This window comes from Procambarus clarkii, chromosome 20, assembly GCF_040958095.1.
Source record: "Procambarus clarkii isolate CNS0578487 chromosome 20, FALCON_Pclarkii_2.0, whole genome shotgun sequence".
NCBI lineage: Eukaryota > Metazoa > Arthropoda > Malacostraca > Decapoda > Cambaridae > Procambarus > Procambarus clarkii.
Window position 1 is genome coordinate 44,038,291 of NC_091169.1, and position 26,468 is coordinate 44,064,758.

At 45.2% G+C, this 26,468-nt stretch overlaps 1 protein-coding gene across 6 annotated transcripts in view; it reads left to right on the plus strand.

The window, feature by feature from the left end:
* Nucleotides 1–26,468, plus strand: part of LOC138366667 (hemicentin-2-like) — a gene marked incomplete at its 5' end in the record, with an annotated part of 93,918 nt that overhangs the window by 50,975 nt on the left and 16,475 nt on the right. For 3 of the 6 annotated variants that reach the window (XM_069327893.1, XM_069327899.1, XM_069327896.1), the window contains 5 exon segments: nt 1,112–1,269; nt 7,616–7,756; nt 9,015–9,048; nt 16,885–17,420; nt 20,489–20,560. In XM_069327893.1, coding sequence (XP_069183994.1) covers nt 1,112–1,269; nt 7,616–7,756; nt 9,015–9,048; nt 16,885–17,420; nt 20,489–20,560 — 941 coding nt within the window. 6 annotated transcript variants of the gene reach the window in all.

Here is a 26,468-nt window from a genome sequence, read left to right on the forward strand (position 1 = left end):
TCCCTACCTGATTCAGCATTGCCACTCCCCCCACCACCTGCCTCACCAGTGCCACTCCCCACCCCACCTGCCTCACCAGTGCCACTCTCCACCCCACCTGCCTCACCAGTGCCACTCCCCCCACCACCTGCCTCACCAGTGCCACTCCCCCCACCACCTGCCTCACCAGTGCCACTCCCCACCCCACCTGCCTCACCAGTGCCACTCCCCACCCCACCTGCCTCACCAGTGCCACTCCCCCCACCACCTGCCTCACCAGTGCCACTCCCCCACCACCTGCCTCACCAGTGCCACTCCCCCCACCACCTGCCTCACCAGTGCCACTCCCCCCACCACCTGCCTCACCAGTGCCACTCCCCCCACCACCTGCCTCACCAGTGCCACTCCCCACCCCACCTGCCTCACCAGTGCCACTCCCCCCACCACCTACCTCACCAGTGCCACTCCCCACCCCACCTGCCTCACCAGTGCCACTCCCCACCCCACCTGCCTCACCAGTGCCACTCCCCCCACCACCTGCCTCACCAGTGCCACTCCCCCCACCACCTGCCTCACCAGTGCCACTCCCCCCACCACCTGCCTCACCAGTGCCACTCCCCCCACCACCTGCCTCACCAGTGCCACTCCCCACCCCACCTGCCTCACCAGTGCCACTCCCCACCCCACCTGCCTCACCAGTGCCACTCCCCCCACCACCTGCCTCACCAGTGCCACTCCCCCTCACCTGCCTCACCAGTGCCACTCCCCCCACCACCTGCCTCACCAGTGCCACTCCCCCCCCCACCTGCCTCACCAGTGCCACTCCCCCACCACCTGCCTCACCAGTGCCACTCCCCCCACCACCTGCCTCACCAGTGCCACTCCCCCCACCACCTGCCTCACCAGTGCCACTCCCCCACCACCTGCCTCACCAGTGCCACTCCCCCCACCACCTGCCTCACCAGTGCCACTCCCCCCACCACCTGCCTCACCAGTGCCACTCCCCCCCACCACCTGCCTCACCAGTGCCACTCCCCCCCCCACCTGCCTCACCAGTGCCACTCCCCCACCACCTGCCTCACCAGTGCCACTCCCCCACCACCTGCCTCACCAGTGCCAATTGCCCTTGCAGGTGGCGTATGCTGAACGAGACGCTGACGCAGGACGTTGCGTCAGAAGGGCTGGAGTCCCGACTGCGTCTCCCAGCCACCGCGGCGTCGCTGGGCACCTACTACTGCTACGTTAACAACACCATCGGGGAGTCTATACCCTGCGAGATCGACGTCACAGGTAGGTGGCAGGGGCGGGAGGCAGGCCTAAGGGAGAATGGGATCCATTAGGGGGGGTTAAGAGGTGTTAGACACACAATAGGAAGGGGGTTCGGAGCTAAACAATAGGGGGTAGGTGGGGGGGGGGGGTACGGGGATTTGATAACTATCACATTGATGGTATGAAAATCCATAGGTGCCGTGATGAGGGATCGAATCTACGCGGTGGGTGTACCCACGCGCGCACAGTCTAGACCACAACATGATCAAAAGGATTGCAACCTGGGGTACTACCACACCCTCTAGGAATCCTGGAAGTTCCTAAGATATCTAGGATTGAACCCAGCGCATAGGTTCGAATCCTCATCACAACCCCTACTGATTTTTTCACATGATGCATCACAATAGTGTGATTACTCTCTATAATGATAATTATCATCATAATGATAATTATCATCATAATGATAATTATCATCATAATGATAATTATCATCATAATGATAATTATCATCATAATGATAATGTAATAAAGCCTTGGCAAGGGTAATTAACAAGAGCATCATGACTACCGATATTTAAGTCCGTTTTTAGGTCCATTGGCCACAACGTACAAAATACAAAGTGCTAACCTAACCAGAAACGCACCAACCCACTCAACCCACCTAACCTGACCAACACGTGCACCCAACACAACCATTTTACGTGCCGCTGCTTTTCGTAATACCTTTGTAACGCGTACGTTGGGGGACCGTAACGTACAAAATAAGACGTACTAGTTGAGGGGACAGATTGAGCACGCACACCTCAAGCTTATGAGAATCTTCCAGAAATGTCTCGAGTTCTTGAAACTATAACGTCATTACAGTGCTGTACATGACTCAACCACTTGTGTACATTACAGTGCTGTACATGACTCAACCACTTGTGTACATTACAGTGCTGTACATGACTCAACCACTTGTGTACATTACAGTGCTGTACATGACTCAACCACTTGTGTACATTACAGTGCTGTACATGACTCAACCACTTGTGTACATTACAGTGCTGTACATGACTCAACCACTTGTGTACATTACAGTGCTGTACATGACTCAACCACTTGTGTACATTACAGTGCTGTACATGACTCAACCACTTGTGTACATTACAGTGCTGTACATGACTCAACCACTTGTGTACATTACAGTGCTGTACATGACTCAACCACTTGTGTACATTACAGTGCTGTACATGACTCAACCACTTGTGTACATTACAGTGCTGTACATGACTCAACCACTTGTGTACATTACAGTGCTGTACATGACTCAACCACTTGTGTACATTACAGTGCTGTACATGACTCAACCACTTGTGTACATTACAGTGCTGTACATGACTCAACCACTTGTGTACATTACAGTGCTGTACATGACTCAACCACTTGTGTACATTACAGTGCTGTACATGACTCAACCACTTGTGTACATTACAGTGCTGTACATGACTCAACCACTTGTGTACATTACAGTGCTGTACATGACTCAACCACTTGTGTACATTACAGTGCTGTACATGACTCAACCACTTGTGTACATTACAGTGCTGTACATGACTCAACCACTTGTGTACATTACAGTGCTGTACATGACTCAACCACTTGTGTACATTACAGTGCTGTACATGACTCAACCACTTGTGTACATTACAGTGCTGTTCATGACTCAACCACTTGTGTACATTACAGTGCTGTACATGACTCAACCACTTGTGTACATTACAGTGCTGTTCATGACTCAACCACTTGTGTACATTACAGTGCTGTACATGACTCAACCACTTGTGTACATTACAGTGCTGTACATGACTCAACCACTTGTGTACATTACAGTGCTGTACATGACTCAACCACTTGTGTACATTACAGTGCTGTACATGACTCAACCACTTGTGTACATTACAGTGCTGTACATGACTCAACCACTTGTGTACATTACAGTGCTGTACATGACTCAACCACTTGTGTACATTACAGTGCTGTACATGACTCAACCACTTGTGTACATTACAGTGCTGTACATGACTCAACCACTTGTGTACATTACAGTGCTGTACATGACTCAACCACTTGTGTACATTACAGTGCTGTACATGACTCAACCACTTGTGTACATTACAGTGCTGTACATGACTCAACCACTTGTGTACATTACAGTGCTGTACATGACTCAACCACTTGTGTACATAATAATAAACAAAAAGTTATCGCATTAAAAAAAATTCATTCATTAATTTGGTGTAATTTCGGAGGCTGTTACACTAATTAAGTGCTTAAATTAATACGAAATCTTCATCTTGAGGTAATTTATGCTTCAATGCGTCAATTGTAATACAATACAATTTAGAGTGTAGCTATAAGCTACAGCAAATACAATAGCTCCAAGCTACAACAAATACAATAGCTCCAAGCTACAGCAAATACAACAGCTCCAAGCTACAGCAAATACAACAGCTCCAAGCTACAACAAATACAATAGCTCCAAGCTACAGCAAATACAACAGCTCCAAGCTACAGCAAATACAATAGCTCCAAGCTACAGCAAATACAATACCTATAAGCTATAGCAAATACAATAAGCTGGGTAGATTGCACTGTTCATTTAGTCACAACATGTTTACGTCTGATCCATATCTATTCTTTTAACATTGCAAAAATGTATATCTTTGCATGTTGCATTGTATGTGAGCGGGAGATGCCGGCGGGACGGATACAACACAAGAATTAATGAGACTGCAGAAGGACTATCAGCCTATTTAGCCGATATGCAGCCTATCAGCTGAGCGCGATACCTATTTAATATCTACATATTCATTGGTCTATCGGCTCCATTCCTATTTATATCTACCCCGAACTCATACATATAAGTGTCTAACCTACGCTTGAAACAATCCAGGGATCCAACCTCTGTGTTACTTTGTATAACTTGTTCCACAAATCAAAAGCCCTGTTTCGAAACCAGTATTTACCCAGGTCTTACCCAATTTATAGCCATGGTTTCAAGTTTTATTTTGCGTTTAAGCTTTCTTCATCTCTCTTCGTAAGGGAGATTGCAAATTAATGGGATTAACTGTCTCACCCTTGTGTATACGCATACAAGTGAACTAGAGTCCAATCTGCAGTCGGGCAACCTAAACTTAACTACACAATCTAGATGGGGCCTAACCAGAGCAACATAGCCGATGTATTAATAGACGCTGCTATCGCTTCTAGAAATAAAATTCTAGCATTCTTTTTGCCTTGTTTAATACATTTGTTTTCCCCTTCTAGTCATGACTCTTAGATCATTCTCTCATTCAGACTTAGCAATATCAACACAGTCCAGCAGATATCAAGGAATTCTGATATTATTATCCGAGATAAGAAAGTTGTAATTATCAATAATAAACTGTGTCAGTCTTGTGTCCATTTTGAAAGCTTATCTAAATTGTTTCATGGCGATTTTTATTTCTTTGTATTTTCCTACCATGTTACAACCTGCGCACAAGCTTAGAACCTGCGCACCAGCTTAGAACCTGCGCACAAGCTTAGAACCAATACACTAGCTTTGAAGCTGCACTCAAGCTTAGAACCTACACACCAGCTTAGAACCTCTGCACCAGCTTAGAACCTATGCATTATCTTTGAACCTGTGCACCAGCTTACAACCTATGCATTAGCTTTGAACCTGCACACCAGCTTAGAACCTACACACCAGCTTAGAATCTACGCACCAGCTAAAAACCTGCGCACGAGCTTAGAACCTGCGCACGAGCTTAGAACCTGCGCAAAAGCTTAGAACCTGCGCACCAGCTTAGAACCTGCGCACCAGCTTAGAACCTGCACACCAGCTTAGAATCTACGCACCAGCTAAAAACCTGCGCACGAGCTTAGAACCTGCACAAAAGCTTAGAACCTACACATAAGCTTATAACCTGTACACCAGCTTAGAACCTGCACACCAGCTTAGAATCTACGCATCAGCTAAAAACCTGCGCACCAGCTTAGAACCTGCACACCAGCTTAGAATCTACGCACCAGCTAAAAACCTGCGCACGAGCTTAGAACCTGCGCACGAGCTTAGAACCTGCGCACGAGCTTAGAACCTGCGCACGAGCTTAGAACCTGCGCACGAGCTTAGAACCTGCGCAAAAGCTTAGAACCTGCGCACCAGCTTAGAACCTGCACACCAGCTTAGAACCTGCACACCAGCTTAGAACCTGCACACCAGCTTAGAACCTGCGCACCAGCTTAGAACCTGCGCACCAGCTTAGAACCTGCGCACCAGCTTAGAACCTGCACACCAGCTTAGAACCTGCACACCAGCTTAGAACCTGCGCACCAGCTTAGAACCTGCGCACCAGCTTAGAACCTGTGCACCAGCTTAGAACCTGCACACCAGCTTAGAACCTGCACACCAGCTTAGAACCTGCGCACGAGCTTAGAACCTGCGCAAAAGCTTAGAACCTGTGCACGAGCTTAGAACCTGTGCACGAGCTTAGAACCTGCGCACCAGCTTAGAACCTGCGCACCAGCTTAGAACCTGCACACCAGCTTAGAACCTGCACACCAGCTTAGAACCTGCACACCAGCTTAGAACCTGCGCACCAGCTTAGAACCTGCGCACCAGCTTAGAACCTATGCACCAGCTTAGAACCTGCACACCAGCTTAGAACCTGCGCACGAGCTTAGAACCTGCGCACCAGCTTAGAACCTGCGCACCAGCTTAGAACCTGCGCACCAGCTTAGAACCTGCGCACCAGCTTAGAACCTGCGCACCAGCTTAGAACCTGCGCACCAGCTTAGAACCTGCGCACCAGCTTAGAACCTGCACACCAGCTTAGAACCTGCACACCAGCTTAGAACCTGCGCACCAGCTTAGAACCTGCGCACCAGCTTAGAACCTGCGCACCAGCTTAGAACCTGCGCACCAGCTTAGAACCTGCGCACCAGCTTAGAACCTGCGCACCAGCTTAGAACCTGCGCACGAGCTTAGAACCTGCGCACCAGCTTAGAACCTGCGCACCAGCTTAGAACCTGCACACCAGCTTAGAACCTGCGCACCAGCTTAGAACCTGCGCACCAGCTTAGAACCTGCGCACCAGCTTAGAACCTGCACACCAGCTTAGAACCTGCACACCAGCTTAGAACCTGCGCACCAGCTTAGAACCTGCGCACCAGCTTAGAACCTGCGCACCAGCTTAGAACCTGCGCACCAGCTTAGAACCTGCGCACCAGCTTAGAACCTGCGCACCAGCTTAGAACCTGCGCACCAGCTTAGAACCTGCGCACCAGCTTAGAACCTGCGCACCAGCTTAGAACCTGCGCACCAGCTTAGAACCTGCGCACCAGCTTAGAACCTGCGCACCAGCTTAGAACCTGCACACCAGCTTAGAACCTGCACACCAGCTTAGAACCTGCGCACCAGCTTAGAACCTGCACACCAGCTTAGAACCTGCGCACCAGCTTAGAACCTGCACACCAGCTTAGAACCTGCGCACCAGCTTAGAACCTACACACCAGCTTAGAACCTGCACACCAGCTTAGAACCTGCGCACCAGCTTAGAACCTGCACACCAGCTTAGAACCTGCGCACCAGCTTAGAACCTGCACACCAGCTTAGAACCTGCGCACCAGCTTAGAACCTGCGCACCAGCTTAGAACCTACACACCAGCTTAGAACCTGCGCACCAGCTTAGAACCTGCGCACCAGCTTAGAACCTGCGCACCAGCTTAGAACATGCGCACCAGCTTAGAACCTACGCACCAGCTTAGAACCTGTGCACCAGCTTAGAACCTGCGCACCAGCTTAGAACCTGCGCACCAGCTTAGAACCTGCGCACCAGCTTAGAACCTGCGCACCAGCTTAGAACCTGCGCACCAGCTTAGAACCTACGCACCAGCTTAGAACCTGCGCACCAGCTTAGAACCTGCGCACCAGCTTAGAACCTGCGCACCAGCTTAGAACCTGCGCACCAGCTTAGAACCTGCGCACCAGCTTAGAACCTGCGCACCAGCTTAGAACCTGCACACCAGCTTAGAACCTGCGCACAAGCTTAGAACCTACACACCAGCTTAGAACCTGCACACAAGCTTAGAACCTGCACACCAGCTTAGAACCTGCACACCAGCTTAGAACCTGCACACCAGCTTAGAACCTGCACACCAGCTTAGAACCTGCGCAACAGCTTAGAACCTGCGCACTAGCTTAGAACCTGTGCACTAGCTTAGAACCTGTGCACTAGCATTGTAATATACCCACTAAGCTAATAACATAGGCACTTTAGTGCTACTTATACTAATATAAGCTTACTAACGCTGCTCCCCGCGCCCGTCTCTACATTATAAGGTGTCGCAGGAATCATTGAGAAGCTGGGCGACGACAACATCATCGTCATCTCCGCCATCGTCGCCGCCGTCATCGTCCTCGTCCTCATCATCTGCGTCGTCATCATCGTCATCTGCCGCAGGCAAAGACAAGCCGGAAAATGTAAGTTTCTGCGCCTCTTCATTTGTCACCGTTTTCTGTTGTGTTATATCTATGTGCGAGCTTGTCTAGAATTTGCTTTTTTTTTTAAAGAAAATGAGAAGTCATTTTTTGGATGTTTTGAATATATGGTTTATACACGACTAGTTATGTCCGTTGAATGTTTTTTTTTAAACGTTTAGAACCCATATGTTATATATTTATATATATATAATTAGCTGCATCGAAATCTATATAGTTTTGGACTTACTCAAATATAATTCTGATCCGGGTTTGAGAGCTTCAGGAACCTGGTGCATTTTTTTTAATAAAAAAAAACTATATTCCATATTTATACCATGAGATAGAATCCTAGCAGTATGCTCCTGGGGTTAGTTATTAGTGTGATAATAACCTTGTTATTAGTGTGAAGCCTTGTTATTGTGAGTTCTAGTGTGTGCACTGCTTGTGTGGTTCTTGACAATTGCATTAAATACAATATAGTGTAAATTCATTCATTTTTGTCATTGCGACTTGTATATGCGAAAATGTATCGATTTAGTCCACAGTTTTTCAAGGCGTTGTATCGTCTGACACCTCGTTAGCGATCACATGGTTTGATCAAGACGTTGGTGATCACATGGTTTGATCAAGACGTTGGTGATCACATGGTTTGATCAAGACGTTGGTGATGACACCAGTGGAACAAGAACCACACACACCATTGTACTCCATCACTAGAGCTTACTGCATGGGAGTGGAGGCAGCTTGACCATAGTTGATGCGATGCCCCATCAGTGTTAATACTCTTGTAGCATGTCACCCCTCCTCCCCCCTACCCGACCCCCATGGCTCCTGGGGCAGGGGGGTCATATACCCCTCCCCTCACTCACTCAGACGAGATGATACGTAACCAACAATTGATGAGCATCATGCTTACGGGATATACTCATGCCCATGTCACCTTCTTGGGTGGCTTAATTTTCATCAATCAGTTTTCAATCAATGCATTTTCTCCAGTGGCCGTGAGAGGGGGGGGGGGGTAGGGGGGAGCAGAGGCGTGACAGGCACAAGTTTAGTAAGGGTGATATTTGCACACTAACAGCACATTTTAACACCAACTGCCTGCAATACGGCCTCACATATTTACATATATATAAAACATCTGACATTAGGGGTTGTCCCCCAAAGTACAAATCCCACTGGGCCTCTAATTTAAATCTGCGCGTTTTTTTTCCATTCCTCCCACACCCCCCCCTCTCCCCCCCTTCTGCTTGCTTAGACAACGGTGCAACCAGCTTACAGGAGAGAGAGAAGTAAGTCATATTCCTTTTTCTCGTTTTTAAATGGTGTAAAAAAAATGCAGTAGTATGTGTAGTTCTTAAAAAAAATATTAGTGTATATTTTGTAGCAGTGATATATAATAATTTTAATTAGCCTAGATTTTTTTTTTTTGGATGAAGTAGTTTGAAATTGGAAAACAAATCTCAGTTTGCATGGCTAATTTAAGACAAGAAAATAGATTCCATTTTTTGTCTCCCACTTTCCCCCTTGTTGCATGGGTAACTCAACCCTGTGGAACATGATCCAATATTTGATTCCCAGTAGCGTCAAGATTGTACTTAATTAGGTCATGCATCATTAAGTTAATATACGCTTTGTGGGAGAAGCCACCTCGTTATTCTCGGCCTAATGACTGTTTCCCGTGAACCACCTGGCCTCATGACTCGCGCGACACACTCAGCCTTGGGACACACACTGGCATAGTACTCGAGTGCATAGTGGAACTCATAGTGCGCCCCTCTCAAGGGCTTATACATCTCTCACAGGTCCTCTCTGGAACTCTCGTATATCCTAAACTTTCTCAGGTTACTCACTCTAGTTAACGGTTACGTCGCCTCCAGCGTGGCACTGTGGCCTCCAGCGTGGCACTGTGGCCTCCGGTGTGACAAGTACTCATCTAATTCTGCTTTGCGGGGATTGAGAATCAGCTCTTTGGTCCCGCCTCTCAACTGCCAACCAACTTGTTTACGCGTGACCTATTGGGCTGATCTTGATCCTATTGGTCTCTTGTCATGTCTACATTTAAAAATGTGTATGGAGTCTGCCTTCACCACATCACTACTTAATGCATTACATTTTTTAACTACTCTGACTAAAAATGATCTCTGTGCCTGATTTGGATATTTGGTTTCGACTTGTGTCCCCTTGTTCGAGTACCACCTGTTCTAAATAGTCTGTCTTTATGTACCTTATCAATATTCCCAAAACTTTGTGTATGTAGTAATCATGTCTCCTATTACGTGTCTTCCAGCAACGTAAGATTTGATTTTAGTAGCATTTCCTCGTAACAAATGAGACGTGTGGCCTCCAGCGGGCAGACAGCAGAGACAACAAGCTAACTGGCCACTGTGCAGCTGCTCGCTGTCAAGCGAAAGACGCAGACTTTACAACCTCGTCCTGACGATCTGACAAGCGGCAATTTTTAAGTGGTCTTCTCTAACCAGAAGCGTATGAACCTAGTCACCGCCTGCTCCTAACCTATCAAAGCCGATGCTCTTTAGTCTCAGAATGTGTCCAAATTATGTTGCTTTAATAGTCGTAAAGTGGCTAAATTTGGACGGTGCCGTTGGCAGGGTCCAAATTAAGGGACATTTAAGTGTAAGGCAGCTCAGGGCTGTTGCTCATACATGTCGCAAGTGGAAGGTTCCGTGTAAGATGTTGTAGCAGTTCTACAATAATTTGCATTGCATTTACATTGCACTAACTTGCACTAACATTGCATTTACAAGTAACGCTAATTCTTGTTGCATTCCGAGCTCGGTATTCTGCCTGTACAATGAACAAAAATTTTATGTTTTTTTAGTCCTGGCACAGTGCCTCCCTGGCTTGGAACCTTGATACTTCTGGCACATATCACGGGGCCCTCCTCCTCATATCCCGCCACACTAATTCATATCGCTTTATATGCGAGATCATCTTCAGTGTACAACACATTTTACCTATTACATACCTCTATTGTAATCCCTGAAATCTTCAACAACAAAAAACTGGACTTACATCACCTATTTTGTACCCCTATTTTATTCATAATTGAATTCCACACCCCACTAGTCCTTAGTATGCTTAACCTGCTTGAAATCACCTATTTGACAGAACTCTAGCCAGACTCGCAAAACCTGTTTTGTCTGATGGGTTGAATGACGAATTATTGGACTCAACTGGTAGGCCTCTTCCTCTGTTTATCTTTTTATCCAGAGATATCAAAATAGAAATGCAAAGATCTGATCCATCACTGTTTTGATGCGTCTTCACTATCTTGACGCATCTAATTTGAGTCCCGTCTCTAATTTGCAATTTAGATGGTACTAATTTTGTGATCACGAGACAGTGGTTGCTGAGACAGACACACACACACACACACACATGCCGCTGCTTAGAACTAGAGAGAAGCCTTTAACTCTGAGACTACCGCTTAACCCCATACAGAGAAAACCTCGTATGGGGTTAACATTACAGAGTTAGAACCTCTTAAATAGTCCCCCGTAACCTCTAAAAGCCTCGTTCAGGTCGCACAGTAAACAGTCAACAAGGCGAGAAATGCTTCAACTACTTGGCACCTTCAGTGTAATTATCCATAACCTTGAGACATTGCCCTTAACGTGCCACTGTGGTACGCAAAGAGTTAAATTATGAATGCCAGTTGCACTGTGTTTTGTGAAATTAACGAAATAGTGTGTGTTCAACTTTCAGCTTAATTTATAGATTGACGCCGGCACTGAACCATTCATTGTGTTCGACACGAAGTGTTCGTTTACTCATTTCTGTATGTGTTAGTGTGTAGATGAACAGATTCATTCTCATAATTACCCATTTGTTATGTGCCAATCTTTAACCTAAATATCTCTTAATCATCATTTTCCTCTCTCTCCCTCCCTCCCTCTCCCTCTCTCTCTCTCTCTCTCTCTCTCTCTCTCTCTCTCTGTGTGTGTGTGTGTGTGATTTAGTTACTTGTGTGTGCGCGTGTGTGTAGCAAGTCCCTAAACACCTTTCCAATCCTTAGCCAATAATCCCCTCTCTCTGACCATTGCTCTCTTGGTCCCTTGCTCTTTGTCCCTTTGGCACTCTTCCATGGGGGCACGAGTCTCACTGTCCTCCCTGGTCCCTAGTCTATTGTCAGTGTTCCTTTACCCCCCCCCCCGTGTTCACTCCCGCCCCCCCCCTCCCCCTTGTTCACTCCCCTCCCCCCCCCCCCCTCCCCTTGTTCACTCCCCTCCTCCCCCCTTGCCCCGTGTTCTCGCCCGGTTTCCTTGCCGCCTTAATGTTTCTCTCACGTGTGCGTGTGTGTGTTCTCTTGCCTCTCTCCCTTCTACTGTCTTCCCTTCATCTCTATTGCCATTTTCTGTCTCTCAAGCGCCATATGTGTCATTTTCTCGCGTGCGAGCAGCCTCCACAACCACTTCAACAACTACATCAACAACCACCACAACCACCACCACCACAACCACCACCAGCTGTGGGAGGATGTGACGGAGGCCTGGCTCATTCCCTCCTTAGCTGCCGCCCACAGACCTACTCCCGCCACCTCCTTTGCCACCCACCCACGCCCACACAGCCGCCCGTGCCTTCTGGACACGCCCACCCACCCCGCCCATCCCCCTACGCACTACTACCACCACAACCACCACTACTACCACAACCGCAACTGTGTCGCGCCTAATTGCCGAGTGATGCATGATCTACCTCAGCTTAGTACATTTTAGGCAGCGGGAGCATTATACTATAGAGAAGCCTATATTATACTGTATATATATTTAAGGAAGGCAGTGGTGCTCTTAGGGAGAACAAGACGGTAGCAAGGATGTACCACCTGGATATCCAGATGGTTGCCACCTGGATATCCAGGTGGCTGGCTGGTTGGTTAGTATGGTTTTGCGTGGGGACTGGTGGAAGGGTGTGGATCGTGGGCCCATCTGGTGGTTGAGGAAGGAATAATATCTTAGATGGTTGACTTAACCACCTCACCTGCAGATGGTTGACTTAACCACGTCTTCCACCTGTTTGAGAAAAATAGTCTCGCCCCCCACCATTCCCTAAGCTCTCGTCACGGACTACGTGTCCCTCCCTCACCTCTAGTCCCCCCCCTCCCCCCCATCCTGGCACCTACTGGCACCTACCCTCAAGAAGGTAAACAAGACGGTACTATATCGCCCTCACACGAGCTGGAAGAGTCACCTCAACAATTCCATTAATAAACATACACAGATAATGTTGATTTTCTGTGTTTAAATTCGATGATCGCTCTGTCATTTTGATAACTTATTACTTTAATGTCAATCGTGTGTGTATATATTATATACACACATATATATATTATATATATATATATAATATTTAAACCATCATATATTATAATGGTTTAAATTGTGATACTAAACTGGGTCCCTCATGGCTCAAAGGTCTACAGTTAAGAGCGGACCCGCTGGCCAGGTCCCCAGACACATACAGCTGTCAAAATTCTAATACATTTTTGAAGAGTGCATCAACACACAATACACTCGCACGATTCGGCAAGTTCTCGTAAAAAACCTTCCCCCTCCCCCTCCCCCCACTCCTCTGGGAAAGAGGTTCCAGTGAAACAATTAGTCCAGATATGATGAATCACAATCTCTGTCGTGTCACTATCAATGTATGAATACCTCGTCTCCATCAGGCCGCGGGGGGGGGGGGGGGGGAATCCTTTTGATCTCCAATTTAACCTGCACAGTGGACCATCTCGCCGCCTCTCACTCCCTCCTCAACGCAGACTGATCGGATGCAATGCCGTTTATACGGAAATCCCGCTTATCCGGATGCTCTAAGTCCGGATAAACGGGTGCTATATGAGCCGCTATGCATCGGCGTCAGGCTCCCCTCCACTCTTTAATCTTCTTCTTTATCATTTTTGAGACTAGAGAGTTGTGTGTATGTATGCATGGTTCCATGTGCGTGTGTATGTGCGTGTGTATGTGCGTGCCTCTCATTAAAACTGCGCTAAATGACATGCTTTAATAACCTTAATGCAATATAAACATTTCTGCAAGATTTTCTAATCTGATCCATTCTTGGACTTTATAGACAATTGATTTTTTCCTTGCCTTGTGTCTTCATGTTTGTGAATGTTTATCTTAGGCTTATCTATTATTTAATTCTGTTATTACTTCCGAATTTAATTTTGTAATGTTCTCTTTTATGCGAGTTATTTTATTCTATTTTTTACTTTTCTCTTTATATTTTTTTAATGCCTGCATGTGTGTGTTTAAGAAAATATGGCAAAGCTACATAGTAACTTTATGTCTGTTTTCCATTTCCTGGCTGTGGCCGTTGTATGGATCCTGTGTGTGGCCTCGGTGCCCCTTCTGGGTAGGTTACCCCTTTGGTTGATCTGTGCCCACCCTCCTGTGGGGCGCCCCGTCCCTTAGAAAGTCTGCCCGCTCGCTTGGTAGATTATCCCCCCCTTCCTGACTCGTGATACCATATCCCTTCGCCCCCTTTGCCCATGTAGGTGTGTCCTCATGTTAGTCTACCTCCTCCTCCCCCTTTGGTAGGTCACCCCTACATAGTTGGGTAGGTGAAGCTCATTAGGTAACTCAAGACCTTGGGTGGGTCATCTCCTCCCAGGGTAGATTGTATCCCTGTTGGTAGATTATTTTGCAAATCTTTCTTCTGGGTGATTAGTTCACCTTCTATGGAAACCGTCAGTAAATTTCACAGATGCAGTAAATTGCTTCTATGAGCGAATCGCTTACTAGGTACTTCATTCCCCCTAGGCTACCTATCTCAGGGTAGGCCCGTTCCCTTAGGTAGGTCACCCCTCTAGGGGTAGGCTCGTCCCCTTAGGTAGGTCACCCCTGTAGGGGTAGGCCCGTTCCCTTAGGCCACCCCTGTATGGGTAGGCCCGTTCCCTTAGGTAGGTCCCCCCTCTAGGGGTAGGCCCGTTCCCTTAGGTAGGTCCCCCCTCTAGGGGTAGGCCCGTTCCCTAAGGCCACCCCTCTAGGGGTTGGCTCGTCCCCTTATCACCAAGTTACCTCAGTAAACGTTGAAGTAGCTTGTTTACTAGTACTAGATAGCCCAAGAGTACGTGCTGTCCGTGTCGTTTGAGAGGTGACCATGTGTCCGGGTGAGAGAGATGCCATGCAGGCAGATGTGTACGCTTGTGCGGGTCCCGGGTGTCCTGGGGTACAGCACGCAGTGTATCAGGTAACCGAGTGTAGCCTTGGAGTAGCTAAGAGTCGGGGCCCGGGTGTTACAGACAAGGTGGACGAAGAGCCGACCCACGAGCATGTGTCCAAGGAGCTACCCTCGTGAGCACCCAGGACCCCCTCCTTCACCTTCACTGTGAGTATTGGCGGCTGCTGCTGCTGCTGCTGCTGCTGCTCTTGCTGTCGTGTCCACCGCCGTCGCCTGCTGCAGCGCTGCCTGGCTCTGGGGTGTAGTGGGATATTACACTATATTAACCTCGGGGACGCGTTTGAAAGCAACTATCAAAATATTCTCCTCGTCGCTCCTGTCATATTCCACTCTGAATCAAATATGATTCTCAACTGGAATGTACAGAATCAGACACTATAAATCAGACATTTATAATGGAATGAGATGACAAATCAGGCAGATTAATATTTGAAATCGAAGGGAGATTGGTTGAAAAATGAACAACTTCCTCCCAGACCAGAGGGGCAGTGCTGAGCAGGTAGGCTGTGGTGGTTGTGTTGTCTCATGCTGCTTCTGCCGTGTGTCTCTGTTGTCCTGTCCTCCTCACCTGTGTGTGCATCGTGTGTGTGTGTGTGTGTGTGTGTGTGTGTGTGTGTGAGAACATATGTGCCTGCTCAAGTTCTTTAGTTTAATGTTTTTTCCTCATCTCCCTGTTTATTACCAACTCTCATCTTAGTTCTCTAATTCCTATCCTGGCAGCCCTCTCCATATCCTTGCTTCCCAATCTCAATCGCCTCCCACACCTTTACCCCGTTATATATATATATATATATATATATATATATATATATATATATATATATATATATATATATATATATATATATATACACGATTTACTTACTATTAGTAATATTTTGAATTTCAATAAAGCCAATGTGCTTAGGTCGACGTGAGCGTACAAACCGAACTCTGTAAATAAGCAAATACAAATCTACAAATTTCCGATTGAAAACCGAGACTTTTCCAGCTTGCGTTCATGTTCGGGCATGAAAATTCGGCCGAATGCGTATGTTAAGTTCAATCAATTTTCTTTCGCTTACTCTTTTTATATTTAGCAATTATTGTTAATCTTAATTACTTATTGTAAGTTTATCTGTTCCTTTTTTCTTTTCCATTTGATGCATCGTACCTCCTTACTGCCTGTGTTAAACCCTTAACCTACGGACAGGAGTAGGTTCCGATAGTTCTGCTACCAAGTGCATAAGGTAATCTGAATATATTAGTTGGTCCTCGTAGTCCGTTTTCTGTTTGTTCCGAAGGTAATGCAGCATTTAAAATGGCTCACTGTTTTATAGTTCTTAAAGTATCCACCTTACCTCCCCTTCCCTAATCCCTCCCTCCCTCCCTCTCTCTCTCTCTCTCTCTCTCTCTCCGGGAGGCATAAATTGGATTAAGGCTTTGCGTATTACCGTATTTAACGACTGCAATCCTTTGCTGAGTTTAGAATTAAAAGGAGAGTTGAGTACTGGTTCTATCTTTAACCTGACCTTGATGCGCGGTGTAGAAGGTTGATTTGCGGCTTCCTTAGTGTGGTAATATTGTCTTAGCTCCGTGTCGTTTACTCCTCTCTACATCACAAGGCAAAGACTTGGCGTTGAGGCGAAACAAAGAGTAACAGGTGGCTTTTCCCACATTGTATCGTACTATTTGTTTATTAATAATTCGTGATAGTTTAATATGGAGGTATGAACGGGAAGCTGTCATTATCACTGGGTTTAGTCTTGCTGATATGAAGGAAAGTTTCTTGCTAGAGAATTTAAAGACTTGATAATGTGATTAAAAGTTTAAATTATTGTTTAATGTCACCTTCCCGGGACCTTCACTAGTTACATTGATGTCGTGTGTGTTGATGTTGACGAAGGCGCTTTGGTGGCCCTTCTCTCCCCCTTCTGTTATAGCCCTGAAGGGACCTCGCTCCGCCCCGACCCCTTCTCCCCCGTGTCAGTCCAACCCGTGCACAAGTGGCCCCTTCGCCCCGGCGTCCATGTGCACCTCAACTCTCTCACTAGCCTGACGGACGACGCAAAGTGCTTACACAACAACAACACCATGACCAACCTCTCGCTCCCTCCTACCACCGCCCCTCCACCACCACCCCTCAACCACCATCCCTATCACCCTCTCCACCACCACCACCACCCTCTGGCCAACCACAACCACCAGCCCAGCCTCTCCCACCCTCTCCACCCTCACCAGCAGTACCCTACGTTAGACAATAAACGAAGAGGGTCTAGCCTTCGTAAGCTTAATAACTCCCACTCCTTGCCGCGTCAAGCTTCCCTGGACATCCCCAGGGAGAGTCTGGCGCCGGTGTCGCCCCCCTCACCCACCCACCTCTCTCACCCCTCTTCTGCGACTAACAACACCACCAGCAAACTAAGACCTAAAAGTGCTGTTTCTGACTTAGACGTTAACTTTCACACGGGGAGTTCAGGTATGTTCCTCTATATTAACTTGTCTTGACGTAAACACCACAGATGCAAAGTGTTCGGAGAGGTGTATAGTCTTTACCGAGTATTCAAGTAGCGTTTTGTCCTAGTTTACCGCCCTCTGAACATTTTGCATCTTGGTATTGCTATAAAACAGTAGTTTTTCCCCTTCATGCTCGCAGGAAAAGTTTCCTGGTTACAGAGCACTAAAGATAAACAATGATAGAGCTGTTCAATTCCCACACATCTAATTCCCTGGAGGCCTGGAAAATTTAGCACAGTAACAGATGCCACTTTCAGTGATTAAAGATCATTTGACTGACGAGTTTACCTTCAGTAGTGGCGAGAAAGTTGGAGGTGCTGTCTCCAGGGAGTTAGCTCTGCATCTCCACCTTCACTACAGGTTACGTCCAAGTCATTGCACCCAACTCTAGAAATAATATACAGGGTGCCCCATGAGCCTGGAACCATGGCGTAAGCTGGTGAAAACTGGTTTTGATTTGATATTTCATTGTTTAATGCAACATGAATTCAATGTGTGTCCACAATCACGACTGATACATGTATCCAATCAGTAGTCACACGACAATTGATGTTAAAATTTGTGGGTCATAACTTCTGGGACACCCTGTATATTCATGTGTGTGTGGGTGTATGTGTGTTTATTTTACGCACGCACGCACACACACACACACGCACGCGCGTGAACGCGCACTAAGTGGTGCACATACTCTTACCTGCTCTAAGGATTATTTAGTCGCCACACATATAGCAAATCCGCCTCATCCAGAATTCGAGGCAAATTGATTCTCATGAAACATCTAATTCAAAAAAAAATATATGCAACAAAAGTAATCAAGAATTTTGTTTAGAGATTCACATTGATCGTCTTTGATTAGTTGTTATTGCATAAGCGTAATATATGCTTATGTGACGTATCTTTAATGTTGCAGATCTACGGGGAAAATGACATATTCAATCCCTTAAAGTTCGTAGATGTGATGGGGAGTCATACCTGATCCCAGTTACCAGGGACTGAAGTGTGTGTGTGGGTGGTGTGTGTGTGGGTGGTGTGTGTGTGGGTGGTGTGTGTGTGTGTGTGTGTGTGTGTATGTGTGTGTGTGTGTGTGTATGTGTATGTGTGTGTGTGTGTGTGTGTGTGTGTGTGTGTGTGTGTGTATTCACCTAGTTGTGCTTGCGGAGGTTGACCTCTGCTCTTTCGGCCCGCCTCTCAACTGTCAATCTACTGTTACTAACTACTATTTTTTTTCTCACACACACACACACACACACACACACACACACACACACACACACACACACACACACACACACACACACACACACACCAGGTTGACTAACATAAGAACGGCCTTTAGAAACTTGTGTAAGGAATCTTTCAGAACATTATATACCACATATGTCAGACCAATCCTGGAGTATGCGGCTCCAGCATGGAGTCCATATCTAGTCAAGCATAAGACTAAACTGGAAAAGGTTCAAAGGTTTGCCACCAGACTAGTACCCGAGCCGAGAGGTATGAGCTACGAGGAGAGACTACGGGAATTGAACCTCACTTCGCTGGAAGACAGAAGAGTTAGGGGGGACATGATCACCACATTCAAGATTCTCAAGGGAATCGACAGGGTTGATAAAGATAGGCTATTTAACACAAGGGGCACACGCACTAGGGGACACAGGTGGAAACTGAGTGCCCAAATGAGCTACAGAGATATTAGAAAGAACTTTTTTAGTGTCAGAGTGGTTGACAAATGGAATGCATTAGGAAGCAATGTGGTGGAGGCTGACTCCATACACAGTTTCAAGTGTAGATATGATAGAGCCCAATAGGCTCAGGAACCTGTACACCTGTTGATTGGCGGTTGAGAGGCGGGACCAAAGAGCCTGAGCTCAACCCCCGCAAGCACAACTAGGTGAGTACAACTAGGTGAGTACACACACACACACACACACACACACACACACACACACACACACACACACACACACACACACACACACACACACACACACACGCACACGCACACAAACAGGAAGCAGCTCCGTAACAGCTGTCTAACTCCCAAGTATCTATTTACTGCTAGGTAACAGATGCCTCAGGGTTAAGGAAACTCTGCCCATCTGTTTCCGTCGGCTGCGGGAATCGAACCCGGGTCCCTAGGTCCATGAGCCTAGAGCGCTGTCCACTCAGCCACCAGCCCCCCAAATGAATTGAGTGTACTCACCTAGTTGTGTTTGCGGGTGTTGAGCTCTGGCTCTTTGGTCCCGCCTCTCAACCGTCAATCAACAGGTGTACAGATTCCTGAGCCTATCGGGCTCTGTCATATCTACACTTGAAACTGTGTATGGAGTCAGCCTCCACCACATCACCCCCTAATGCATTCCATTTGTCAACCACTCTGACACTAAAAAAGTTCCTGTGTGTGTGTGTGTGTGTGTGTGTGTGTGTGTGTGTGTGTGTGTGTGACAAAGCCGTCCCGGAATCACTAGTGTCTATCAGTGACGTGGTTTAAAGACTAATTATCTATTTGGTATATTTACTGAATACATACTTTAGCTAAAAATATATATTTCGTTCTAATTTAACAAAACATTCTATGTGTTCGTTGAGTAAAGTAACATTTATTTTTCACTCCCTCGTCATTCCTTACGTATTTTACTTATAACTTAATTGTTGATAATTACCACTTGTGTTAAATCTCGACAATCCTGTGTAGACAAATGTTGAGGCTTTGATGATTACAATAGTAAAAATACCAGTAGTGAGAAAATCCGTAGGAGTTGTGATGAGGGATTCGAACCTATGGGTTGGTGGGTGTATCCACGTACACGCCCTAATCGAACACCCCCAACCCCCGCATAGATTCGAACCCTGATCATGATGGCTCCGACGAATTCTCTTATAAACGTTTTTAAACATTAACATGAGGTCGAGATTTAGCACCGGTAAACGTCTCCTTTTTTTGTTGTTGTTGTTGTTGTTTGTTAACATTAACTGCATGTCTTTTGTTGTTGTTGTGTCATGTCCGGTATTTGTCTGTGTCTGTTTTAGTCGTGGTACAGAACAAGGCAGACACCAGCGACGGGTCAACGAGCGGACGGAAAAGAAAAAAGCCAGGTCAAGGTAGGCCATTCCCGGGGTCACACCTCCGGAGCTCCGTAAGTGTGAGCAGACTTGTCACCTTCAATTCTAACACCCAACAACAGCAGAAATGTTAAACTTGCTTTCATAAAATAAAATAAAAAGACTCATTTGGCTAAAATGTAATTGAAAAAAGGCCTTTATGGTGAGAAATCTGGCCCTTTGGTACCCCAAAATAGCCTTCATGGCAAGAGATCCGGGTCTTTTGCACCCAAAAAACCCTCTATGGCGAGAGATTCGGGCCTTTTGTATCCCCCATGTGATGTCATACAATGGAATCCGGTTCTGTATAGACTTTCACCCCAACTGTTATGTTTGCTATGAGGATTTGTTGCCCTGAATTCTGTTTAATGTGCGCGTTTCACTTTTCCTTGTCGCATGTGCTGCCAAGACATAGTTTGTGATGTGGACTACAGAGAGCCATAATACACGCAGTCTTGGGTGGCCAAGATGTTCCATCAAGAGTGTCTGCGGCTGGAAGTGAGTTCAGTCTCTGACTCTCTCTCTCTCTCTCTCTCTCTCTCTTACCACGGAGGTATGATACTTAATTACGAACCGTCTCCTGCTGTTATTGAGTATTAGAATTCTGCGTGTCGGGCGTTACTTTTCAGGTTCATTGTTTACGTTATCAAAAGATGTTATGGTGCTGGTAACGCGTCGTGGTAAGCGAGATCACGAGTTACGGATCGGAAGTGATAGCCTCCCAAGACAGTCGCTGGAGAAGTACAAGTCTTAAACCTTTGTGAGCGACAGTTTTTCACGAATCAAGATTTTTTAATCATTTGTTTTAGGAATGCAAGCGACTGTTTAGAGATTTCTTGACATTATACCATCTGTTGATTGAGAGCCTCTAGAAGCCGCTCAACCACTGTTGAGGAAAGATGGTGTTAGAAAGTAGACTTGAGAATTTAGTCTCACCGTCGTTTGAGACACTCAAGAGCAGTATTGTTTGTGTTATTAGTGAATGCTGGTGTGTGTGTGTGTGTGTGTGTGTGTGTGTGTGTGCGCGCGTGTGCGTGTGCGTGTGCGTGTGTGTGTGTGTGTGTGTGTATGCGTGCAAGTCCTCTTGCGTGAATAATAAATCCTCAAAAGGTTACTCTTAATAATTTTAATTTCGAAATAAAAGGACGAAGAGCTATGGCAAACGTCTCTTGAAAATAATTTTATTTAAATATTCATATGAAGTTTCGAACACTTTTCACATAAAATAAAAAAAAATCAAGAAAAAATCAATTAAGCCAACAATCTAAATAAAAAAAGTAAAAAGCCATAAATAAAATTAAGCAAAACAATTTTTAAAATAATACAAGTTCAAGAAAATGAATTAACGAAAAAAAACGAAACTTAAGACGTTACAAAATGACAACGTAAACATACAAAAGAGAAATGACAGAACTCTTCACATTGTGGACTGACAACGTTGCCAAACTATAAATTACCCGCACTTGAGACAAACAAACGAAAACAACGATACTGGGAATTTATATATAGAAACACAAAAAAAATTACGAAGACTGCAAACAAATATTTAATAGTTCATGCTTAAACACTACGCTAAGTAACTACTGCACACTTGTTTGCGCGCACGCCCACACGCACGCACAACCTAAACATGAGAAGAGTGAACTAAAGACAATGTGTATTAATGTAAGAGTGTAAATAGGCAGAAACGAGACGTTTTTGGTCCATTTTAGGACGAAGTTTTTTAATATACAAAGACACCATTAATCTTAGATCAAAGGCACCACCATTACAATTGTCCGAAATGTCGAAATCTGACTTAACAGAAGACGAACTTCTCTGAGAACGATCTCAAATTTCGGAAAACGACGTTTTTGATAATGGTCGACCAGTTCTCTGCGACAGTCGTCAGTGTTTGATCATTCTAATTGACGACTGTCACACACAACTGGTCGACCATTATCAAAAACTTCGATTTCCGAAATTCGAGATCGTGCTCAGAGAAGTTCGTCTTCTGTTAAGTCAGATTTCGACATTTCGGACAATTGTAATGGTGGTGCCTTTGATCCAAGTTTAATGGCGTCTTTGTATATTACAAAAACTTCGTCCTAAAATGGATCAAAAACGTCTCATTTCTGCATATTTACTCGCTTACATTAATACACATTTTCTTTAGTTCACTCGTGTTTAGGTTGTGTGCGCGCGCGCGCGTATAAATGTGTATACATTTATACACATTATTTTTAGTTCACTCTTATGTTTAGTTTTTTTTTTTTTTGGGGGGGGGGGGGGTTTATTTTGGTGTGTTCGTGCGCTCAAACAAGTGAGCTGTAGTTACTTAAGGTAGTGTTTAAATATGAACTGTTAAATGTTTGTTTGCAATCTTTGTATAATTTCCGTGTTTTTTTTATATATAAATTCCCAGTATCGTCGTGTTTTCTTTTATATGTTTGAATAATTGCGTGTAAGTTATTGATTAGTTTGTCAAGTGTCGTCGACCACATTGTAGTTAATTTTATTGCTTCACTTTTGTATATTTAAATTGTCATTTTGTAAAACCTTAAGTTTCGTTTTAGATTTGTTTAATTTTCTTGAACTTGGATTTTTAGCCATTTGATTTTTTTTTTTATTTGTTGTGTTGATGTTATTTGTGGCTTTGAAACTTTTTTTATTTAGCTTTTTAGAACTTTTGTTGAAATTTTTATTTGTATGCTTAGATCGATGATAAAAACAGTGTTCTAGATTAGTCTAGCATGTTTGGCCTGCTGGGAAGTCGGGCTGCTTAGATACGGAAGGGAACGGTTACCTGACTTGACCTGACCTGACCTGACCCGACCTGACCTGACCCGACCCCACCTGACCTGACCTGACCTGACCCGACCCGACCTGACCCGACCTGACCTGACCCGACCTGACCCGGCCTGACCTGACCCGACCCGACCTGACCTGACCTGACCTGACCCGACCAAGTTACCGCTACGGGCTCCCGCTGATAAGGTCAGCTTTCTACTAACCTAGGAAACGCTACGTTTCCTAGGTTAGTAGTAATAAATACTAGTATATTTGGGTAGCAGTCTTTCCTGTAGGCAAATATTATTGAATGTCCGGAAGGGTGAGATCAATGATTCTAGCTCCAATTTTCCGGATTTTCTTTACTTGCTTAGTTGATAAATTAACTTTTCAAAAGTTCATGTTTATAGTTTTATTTGGACTAACGCTAACACTTGCGTTTCGTTAACTCTTGGTTGTTAGCATTGTCATTGGCAGAGTTGGAATAATAACAAAGTGATTGAAAATTAATCCACCCAAGAGGTGGCACGGGCATGAATAGCCCGTAAGCTAGATTTTACAAGTTGCCTTGCTGCATGATATGTACCCGAGGACGAGGTGAAAAAGGTCCAATTACAGGTCGACTGTATCCTGTCACTCTGGTGTTAGCGTGAGGCCAGGTGTGTGTTGTGTCTGGTGTGTGTCGTCGTGTCTGGTGTGTGTATGTCGTGTCTGGTGTGTGTATGTCGTGTCTGGTGTGTGTCGTCGTGTCTGGTGTGTGTATGTCGTGTCTGGTGTGTGTATGTCGTGTCTGGTGTGTGTCTGTCGTGTCTGGTGTGTGTCTGTCGTGTCTGGTGTGTGTATGTCGTGTCTGGTGTGTGTATGTCGTGTCTGGTGTGTGTATGTCGTGTCTGGTGTGTGTATGTCGTGTCTGGTGTGTGTATGTCGTGTCTGGTGTGTGTCGTCGTGTCTGGTGTGTGTCGTCGTGTCTGGTGTGTGTATGTCGTGTCTGGTGTGTGTATGTCGTGTCTGGTGTGTGTATGTCGTGTCTGGTGTGTGTATGTCGTGTCTGGTGTGTGTATGTCGTGTCTGGTGTGTGTATGTCGTGTCTGGTGTGTGTCGTCGTGTCTGGTGTGTGTTGTGTCTGGTGTGTTCCGTCGTGTTCTGGTGTGTGTCGTCGTGTCTGGTGTGTGTTGTGTCTGGTGTGTTCCGTCGTGTTCTGGATGTTGACAGAGTGTAAGTTGATGGTAGTTGACTATTGATGCGTGGCTTGGTGTGTTATATGTTTAATGCCTCGCCCCATGTCCAGCCTTCTGTTGTCGCTATATCTGTCAGTCATTTTGGTGTCGTGTGTATGTCTCTGGTGATGGAGATAAACGACACCAAAATGATTGACAGATACAGCGACACCAGAAGACTGGACATGGGCGAGCCATTAAACATAGAGCACACCAAGCCATGCATCAATAGCCATCTACCACCAACTTACACAGTCACCACCCAGAACACGAGAGGACACACACAGTACACTGCTCCTGCCACTCATGCAAACACATGAGTGACAAGATAGACCAGGTGCTTCATCACCTTATACTTGGGTACATATCATGCAGCAAGACAATTTGTCATCTTACGGGTTATTCATGCCCGTGCCACCTTTTCGGTGGCTTAATCTTTATCAATCAATTTGTCATCATTACAACTCTGCGTTTGACAATGTTAGCAACCAAGAGTTAACGAAGCTCTTAGCGTCAGGTCAAATATAATTATAAAAATGAACTTTTTGAAGAGTTAATTGTTCAACTTCCCAATTGAAGAAAAATGTAAGGAAAATAGAAAATTCGTCCTAGCATCATTGATCTCACCCTTTATATACATTATGTATATATGTCACTCTAGCAACCAGGCCAGGATGCTCAAGTGTGACAAAATTACCTTAAAGTCTCACTTCAAGTCCGGTTAGGTATTTGAGAGTTCCTTATTGTAAACTTACTGACTGAGCTGATAATATTTTACATATAACTACATACCTGTGATATGTGACAGAGCAGAACGCGTGGGTAAGAAATGTACATTACATACAGCCACTATAATACGCAGAGCGATTCGTTCAGAACGTCAAGATAATGACGGTTTCGTATTTTGTTCATGCAAGGGTTCGAATCCTAGACGAACCAAGTACATCAAACAACTGGGCATACAAAAAAAAAGTTTTGCCAACACTAGAGCTATTTTCAAATATGTTTTGAAATTAATACATTATATTAATTATGAGTTTCTAACTCTGGCCGACTTTTACCTGCTGAGCAATACTGAGAATTGTTCGCAATATTTAGGTTAGATCACTTTAAGTTATTAATTGTTTTCATTCAAGTCAAAACTATCATGTAGTGTAATAATAAAAACACATTTCATATTACATTTTTATATAAATTTTAAGAAAATTCGGCTTGCTAGGCAACTATGGCTATTACTAGCTCATTAAAAAAATGAGTACCCATAGCTCGTACGTCTGTTTTTACACCAGTAATTTTCCCTATGCCTAAGGAGAAGGAGTTATGAGGGAAAAGTGCCAAGCCATTACGACTATATTGCACTGGGAAGGGGTCAGGATAAGGATTTGGGATGGGAGAAATGCCGAATTACGCCAAAAAATGCGTATATTAGGCCTTGGGTAGCTTATATAACCCTAAATGTGCTGGTTACACATAAAGTTCCTGTTCCTGCTACCTTGTTTACAAAACCAATACTAAAAAAGAGAGTCTCGTTGGACACGACGGACCATATTCTGTTTACGCCATCCAGAGTAGGCCTCGGTAGATTGGTACAATAATTTAGAGAGAATGAATTGGGCAATTAAGTATGCCATGACCTGGTAGATAAACAGAACTTTCTGTAGCGGCAAGAATACATCTTTTGTTGCAAAAATCTGTGCAACATTTAATCTAAAATCAATTAAATAATATTAACCTTAATTACTAAGACAAGCTTAGTGAATAATATGTATAGTTAGGTTTAGTTGCTAACTTATGAATCCAATTCAAAAGCCGACATGTTTATTGAACTTAGTTGATAAATACAAGGGTAAAATAATTATAAAATTATTTATAATGAACATCGGCCTGCTTATATAGATTATTGGAGAATAATATATATATAT